The sequence below is a fragment of the Sceloporus occidentalis genome, unplaced genomic scaffold (genome assembly GCF_023333645.1).
Source record: "Sceloporus occidentalis isolate IW3139 unplaced genomic scaffold, rSceOcc1.0.p SCAF_25, whole genome shotgun sequence".
Classification (NCBI taxonomy): domain Eukaryota; kingdom Metazoa; phylum Chordata; class Lepidosauria; order Squamata; family Phrynosomatidae; genus Sceloporus; species Sceloporus occidentalis.
In genome coordinates this window covers 5,493,672-5,500,388 of record NW_028317005.1, presented here as the reverse complement: position 1 = coordinate 5,500,388, position 6,717 = coordinate 5,493,672, and the positions used below count along the sequence as shown (strand labels likewise).

The window sequence follows — 6,717 nt, the reverse complement described above, 5'->3', positions numbered from 1 at the left end:
CCTGAACATGCCAGTGATATCACAGCTCACATTATTTCCAGGAGAGCCATGGACTGTCCCTCAATAATGAGTCTAAGACAAGACCAAGGACTGATTATGGTCTGAATCTCTACAAAATGGAAGACTAGACAGGCTGAATGGTTCTTACCCAATGTCAAATTCTATGTTTCTCATTTTGAGAGAGGCTGCATCTTGATTTCAGTAACACCATGAGCTGCCACTTGAAAGTAGGACTTTAAAGACAGCCATTAATGAGTACACTGCATTTGCACAATTCCTGATTTTTGCTGAAACGTTCTTATTGCGCAAGGCAGTTCAGTGACTCTTTTAGGTTTTTTTTTAAGATAGAGCTATACATTGTTCACGTGTTCTATACGTGTCAGCAGCATGAAGCAGTGCTTGCTTGGCTGGATTCACCGAAAGCCTTTTTTAATCTTGCACTGGAGTTAAAGTCTTTAAGGTCGTTAAGCCAGAATGCCTTATTTGGAGCTTCCTCATATATAATTATAGTTACCATCATATGGACTTAGGTGAAAGGATGGATCTCCTTGAGGTGTCATACAGTTTCAAGAGTGATTTAACTGTCTCTATTCACTGCTCATAATGAAGGGCCAACACTGGCAGGTTGGGGGGGCTGAGCTGGCCCTGTATATTGCATAGTTCAATGTGTAAAGAGACTTTCAGGAGCCTTTACTCATTTAACAATACAATATACAGGGCCAGCCAAGCGCGTTCCTAAAGCATAGTGAAACACAGCTCTCTCTTTAGCGAATACACCACTTTGATTATGTCGCCACCTAGTGTTACATTGTAACATTACATCTGTGTACAGACTGAGCTTTCATAACAATAACACCGTGACATACACGTGGCTGTATTCAGCGAATCGCCAGTCTTCGCACTAGCCGGAAGTCATTCAGCTTTACAGGGTGTTCTAAAGTAATGAGGCCGCTAAAGGTGGGAACCAAAACCTACCGCATCACATAAACAAGCAGGCGCCTGACCGCAGCTGTCATTCACACACACCCATCAGGTGACATTCCGGAAGCCCCGCCCCCATTCCAACTTGGGAATCCAAGGGCTGATTCATACACGGCGGGTTATGACGTAAGGCACCCCTCCTCTAGCTCTGACGTAAGACAATGTTCCAGAAGGTGGGCGGGGTTTCTGGCTGTCGACCCAGGCTTGAGGAGGTGGGTTCACGGGCTTCCCCGGGCGCTGTTTTGGAGCTTGTTGTTAGAGGGCGCACAGCTTTCCGGTGACTCGCACCTGACGGCCGAAGTAGGCGGAGGTTGTTTTTCTCCTGTCACGATCAGCGGAAGTTTAACCCCTTTCCCTCCACCGCCGCCGCGAAAACGATCCCCGAAGTTCGATGGTTCATTCGGAGCGCGATGAGCCGCCCGTCCTCCGCCGGACCCTGTGCTAACAAACCTTGCGGTAAACAGAAGCAACCGCCTCCGCCACCTCACGCGCCGTCCCCAGCGGTCCCAGCCACGCTAGCCACCGGCTCGGGCCCCTCCGCTCCGGCGGCGGCGGCAGCAGCTGCTGCGATCTCGGGGCCGGTCTCTCAGCAGCATCACGAGCTGACGTCTCTCTTCGAGTGCCCCGTCTGCTTTGACTATGTCCTGCCGCCGATCCTGCAGTGCCAGGCCGGGCACCTGGTGTGTAACCAATGTCGCCAAAAGCTGAGCTGCTGCCCCACATGCCGGGCATCCCTCACCCCCAGCATCCGCAACCTGGCCATGGAGAAGGTGGCCTCTGCTGTCCTCTTCCCCTGCAAGGTGGGTCTTGCCATCTCCAAACTTCATACCCCCTGCCTCGCCCGCTTGTATACCCTTCCCCAGGGCTTTACCCCCCCCCCAACTGCCTGATCACCGGTAGGCATTAACCGGCTCCCTGTGACGGCTGTGATCACCACCTGCCAGGTGTAAACCTGCCCCTCTTCTCCATTATCTCGGGATGTTTGGTGGGTATGAGTCGGCCCCAAAAGTTACAATTCTGTGTATAGAAACAGCAGAAAATGCCCTATAAGCGAAACATCTCATTCGTCTCGAAAAGTCAAAGTTGGATTAATAAGTATATAGAAGTCTGAAGCCACGCCCCCCAAAGCAAAGGTGTACCACTCTTGGACCACTTGAAATGCTAGGAGTTGCGCTTTCATATTCCAATATATCCATTCATGTATCTTTTATGTTTGTATTAAGTGACGTTCATCATTTAGAATGCTTGTCTTTTTTTTTTTTTACACCCGGTGAGCATGAGTCATGGGATTGACGTGAATTATAATAAATTTAGGCTAATTTATTGATAGAGGAATTTGGTAATTAACTAGATTGAGTGTTCTACTGAGTATATGACGTGAATGTATATTATATAGTTTCCTAAAGTGTTTAAAGGGCTCATATAGTTACTTGTTATTTGCATTGAGCCACTGTCGCTTGTTTTGATTTGTTCTGCTAGTGTATTTACATTTCTGGCCACCATTTGACATCTGTAGATCTGGTGGCATAAAGATTAAGCTTTGAGCTCTTTGCTTGGCTTGTTTGGGCTGCTAGGTGGGGCTGCACGTGACGTCGGCCCCAGCAGGGACAGTGCCTGTCTGTTCCAGGTGAACACCTAAAGGTTACAACTAGACGTCAATCAGCTTGCTGACCTACTGGTTGGAGTTGAGCCATTTGCACATATGGAATAAGGATTACTCCCAGAAACATGCACAGCCGGGTCTTAGCGTGAGATCTGGTATTAAAAGAAAAATATATGTTCGTACACAAACGTGTCATGAAAATGCATGGCTTAACGTTTCTGTGTGATCCTAGAAGAAGAAATCAAAACATGTCCCGATTAAGGAGACTCCAGCCAATGTCTGTGTGGTAAACATACTACAGAGCTGTTCTGCTAATCCTTTCAGGTTTATGGCATGTTGGCGTGTCTAGAAGCCTAGTGCTCTGTTAGTACGGGCTGGCGTGTGCTTTTCTACTAGGGGGGGATGTGTTGGCAGCAAGTTTGTCAACATGTGGGAAGTAGAGGAGCTCTTGGATAATTCTGAAATAAATCATCAGAGATTGGTAAATTGTGGCATTGCGTTGTTTTGTAAACATGTTAAAGCACAGAGACATGTACTGTAAAGTAAGATTGTTTCTGTGTGTGTGTGTGTGTATATATATATATATATATCTATATATATCTCAGTGACTGGTGTAAACTTTGCATGTTCAGGGTATTTCCATAATTGCTTCTTGAGCACAGCATCGATACCTTAATAACAAGCTAGGGTTGAGACGTCCAGAGACGTGAAAGAAACAGGCGTCTCATCATTTGTGCTTTTTGTTCTGTTTTGACTCTTAAGAAAACAATTACATAAATGAATAACGTTTATGGGATTGTTTCCTTGAGTGTAGCATTAAAACACTGTTTACTTAGCTGCCGTTGATCACCCACCTCCCCTTTGGTCCCTGACATTATCTGCGCAAGCGGATCTCCAATGGTACAGACTGTGTCCAAAATGGTGTTCAGCTCATCAGTTTTAAGATCGTGTTGTAAAATGTTGCAAGGTTTTCTTTTGTAATTCAGTTATAATTGGCTATGATAGCAGTCGCCATTACAAACTCCTTTTGAGAGAAATTGAGTGGATCTGATGAATCTCGTTTTTCATGAACATTGCTTTCTTGATAACACATGTTGGGGCACAATGTTATGTCTCGTTTTACATTGCATTTGTTGCAATTACAAAGATACTAATGTTTATATTTTCATATTTTAGTATTCATCGACAGGATGTTCCTTGTCCCTCCATCACACAGAGAAGCCGGAACACGAGGACATCTGTGAATATCGTCCTTATTCATGCCCTTGTCCCGGAGCTTCTTGCAAATGGCAAGGTTCATTGGAAGCAGTCATGCCCCACCTAACACATGCCCACAAGAGCATCACCACCCTTCAAGGAGAAGACATAGTCTTCCTTGCAACAGACATTAACCTGCCTGGAGCTGTTGACTGGGTCATGATGCAATTCTGCTTCAGTCACCACTTCATGCTAGTTCTGGAAAAGCAGGAAAAGTATGAGGGACACCAGCAGTTCTTTGCCATTGTCCTCCTCATTGGCACACGAAAGCAGGCAGAGAACTTTGCTTACAGACTTGAACTCAATGGCAACCGCAGACGCTTGGCTTGGGAAGCCACTCCAAGGTCTATTCATGATGGAGTAGCAGCTGCCATCATGAACAGCGATTGTCTCGTTTTTGACACTGCAATTGCACATTTGTTTGCAGATAATGGAAACCTGGGCATCAACGTTACAATTTCTACATGTTGTCCATAAGATTATTTTGGTCCTGTTTGTGGAGACTGTAGTTATTTAAGTGGCTACATATCAGTAGTGCAGCTTGCATTTTATTCGTCTTTATTAGACTAATTTCACTAAATAATATTTTTAAGAATATTCGCCAACTTTTTTGTGTAGATTTATTCTTTATAACTGTTTTATGTTAGAGGTTGAGACATAAAAGTTCAGAAAAGAACTTAAGATCACATTTCTTATTAGTGTTCTTAATTTTTTATTTGTTTCCTAAACGAGATCAGATTAGCTATTCTCTAGATGTGTCTGTGTATCAAGGATGTGTTCAAAGTGCACACGCATTGGGTGAGCGTACTCTTAATGGCGTTCTTTCCTAGTTGCAGGGTTCAGGGTTGTATGTGCCAATGGCACGCTAAACATGCTAATGGAATGGCTGAAGACAAGCAGCAGTAAGCTTGAGATTGTTCCTTTGAATCCTGCAGTGTTGGTAGTCCTCGACTATAATGAGAACATCAGGCTGCCTATCATCAGAAAATGTATTTTAATCTAATATTTTATCAATGTTTTGTTTTGTTTTTTATAGGGCAATATTTTTCAACTAAGGTAAACAAGCATTCAAAAATTGTTATGCAAGAAAACAGATTAATTTCTTGCTTTCAAAAATAACATGGGTTAATTTAAAAGCATGTCATTTGATCCACATATCATCTTTAATAGATATTTCTTTTTCTTCTATGTGCTTTCCAATTCACCTCCGGTAATATGAGGTGCAGACTGTGTGTTCATTAAGCAGCTTGCTTGTAAACATAATATATGTTTGGTTGATCACTATTAGAAGTGAATAAGCAGGTGAAAAGGGTTATTAGTTTCCATTTTGATCACTGATTCTGAATGTCGTAGGGTCTAAGGCAAGCAGCATAAGTCCCAATTATGTAGGATGTATATAGGATGTATGCAACCCTGGGGTATTTGGTTATTGTCTTCTGCAAACATTGTGGTCCTAAAGTAGACTTCAGCAAACTCAGGACCTCAGGTCATCCAAAGTACCATCCAGCAAATATGCACACCGCTGCAATATATATAAAAAATGATGCCTCCCTGCCTGTATCCTATCTAAGATGAGCTGTGGTGTGGTCTGCTTTCCCCAGTGTATCGGAGAAACACACAATCAAAATGAGTTGAATTTTTCACCTGAGTTCACTATGCATTTTGAAGGGTCCTCCCCATGTGTATGGCCAGCTCAGCATTTCGTCCAGGAGATGCTTGTTGGAGATGGCTTTTCATAAAGCCTAAACAAGGTCAGAGAATTGACCCGTTCAAAGCTCTTGCAAAGACCTAGTTTAGTAAATACACTGCATAGTATCATCCAATGTTACGCGTCGGTCTGAAAGTCCATGGTTTCATTGTATATACACCCAGCATTCTTTTATTTACGCTCCCGAGATTAGAACTCAAAAGTGATACAGAATACATGGCATATCCCCATCTCTGTTATTTCTGCAAGTGCAGCAACGTCCTCATTCACATCCAAAATTGCTGTACCAAGTTGTTGATTTTTGTAGCACTGCTCCTGATTCTCGGGAGGAATGAATTGTCGAATTAGCTATTTTATTAGATTTCAGACCTCATGACCCAGCTCGGTTACGTAACTTAAGAAGTCGGATTTTGCTATGAATAACCAATTGTTTACATTGTGACTTTTTTCCTGAAATCTCAGGATTACTGCTATTTTAAAGGACTTGAATCAAGTGCTACAAAACATGCTTCATTGCTGCCATTGCTTTATTGCCATATTTAATTTTATTTTTTAATTAAAAATTATATTTGTTTCCTTATTGTTTTGTATAAAATCTTCTATATCCCTCAAGCTAATTTGACAATGGTATATGCTGTCAGTAGATATTTCCAAAAAACACACACTTATACGCCCGAACTAGAATATCTGAAATTACATAAATTGTTTCAAATTGTATACTAGGTAGGGAATGTTTTTCGTAATCCCTTTTTTCTTTTTCTTCTCCCTGTGGATTAATGGGGAGATGAAAGCAGTTCTGAAGTTTGAGACTCCGGATTCTCCAGTCTTCTGGTCATAACGAAGTTTCACGTTTAGTAGGTTAATAAGTTCAAGACGTTTAATAATTTGTTGGTTTTTATTATTTTTAATTATATTGTTTTCTTGTATGTGTTTTTGTGTATACTGTGTTCTATAAATTATTTCTCCAACAATCCCAGCTATAGCAGATGTTTCTTGAATATTCTCGTAGTCGTGTCCTGGTGTTTTCGATACTTTGCATAAAAACAGATTATTCTCGTTCTCTACCCCACAGAACAAAGCATACAGGGGACATCCCTAATTCTACATCTACTTCTCAATAATACCCTTTTTTTTTTTTTTTTAGTAAACTTTAAACTGTAAGCTCATG

At 42.2% G+C, this 6,717-nt stretch overlaps 1 protein-coding gene across 1 annotated transcript; it reads left to right on the top strand.

Moving 5' to 3' along the window:
• Positions 1-1,391: 1,391 nt before the first annotated feature.
• Positions 1,392-4,318, top strand: LOC149300296 (E3 ubiquitin-protein ligase siah2). The gene is made up of 2 exons (XM_089485403.1): positions 1,392-1,781; positions 3,761-4,318. The coding sequence occupies exons 1-2, from the start codon at positions 1,392-1,394 to the stop codon at positions 4,316-4,318; spliced, it is 948 nt and encodes a 315-aa protein (XP_089341529.1).
• The last annotated feature ends 2,399 nt before the right edge of the window (positions 4,319-6,717 follow it).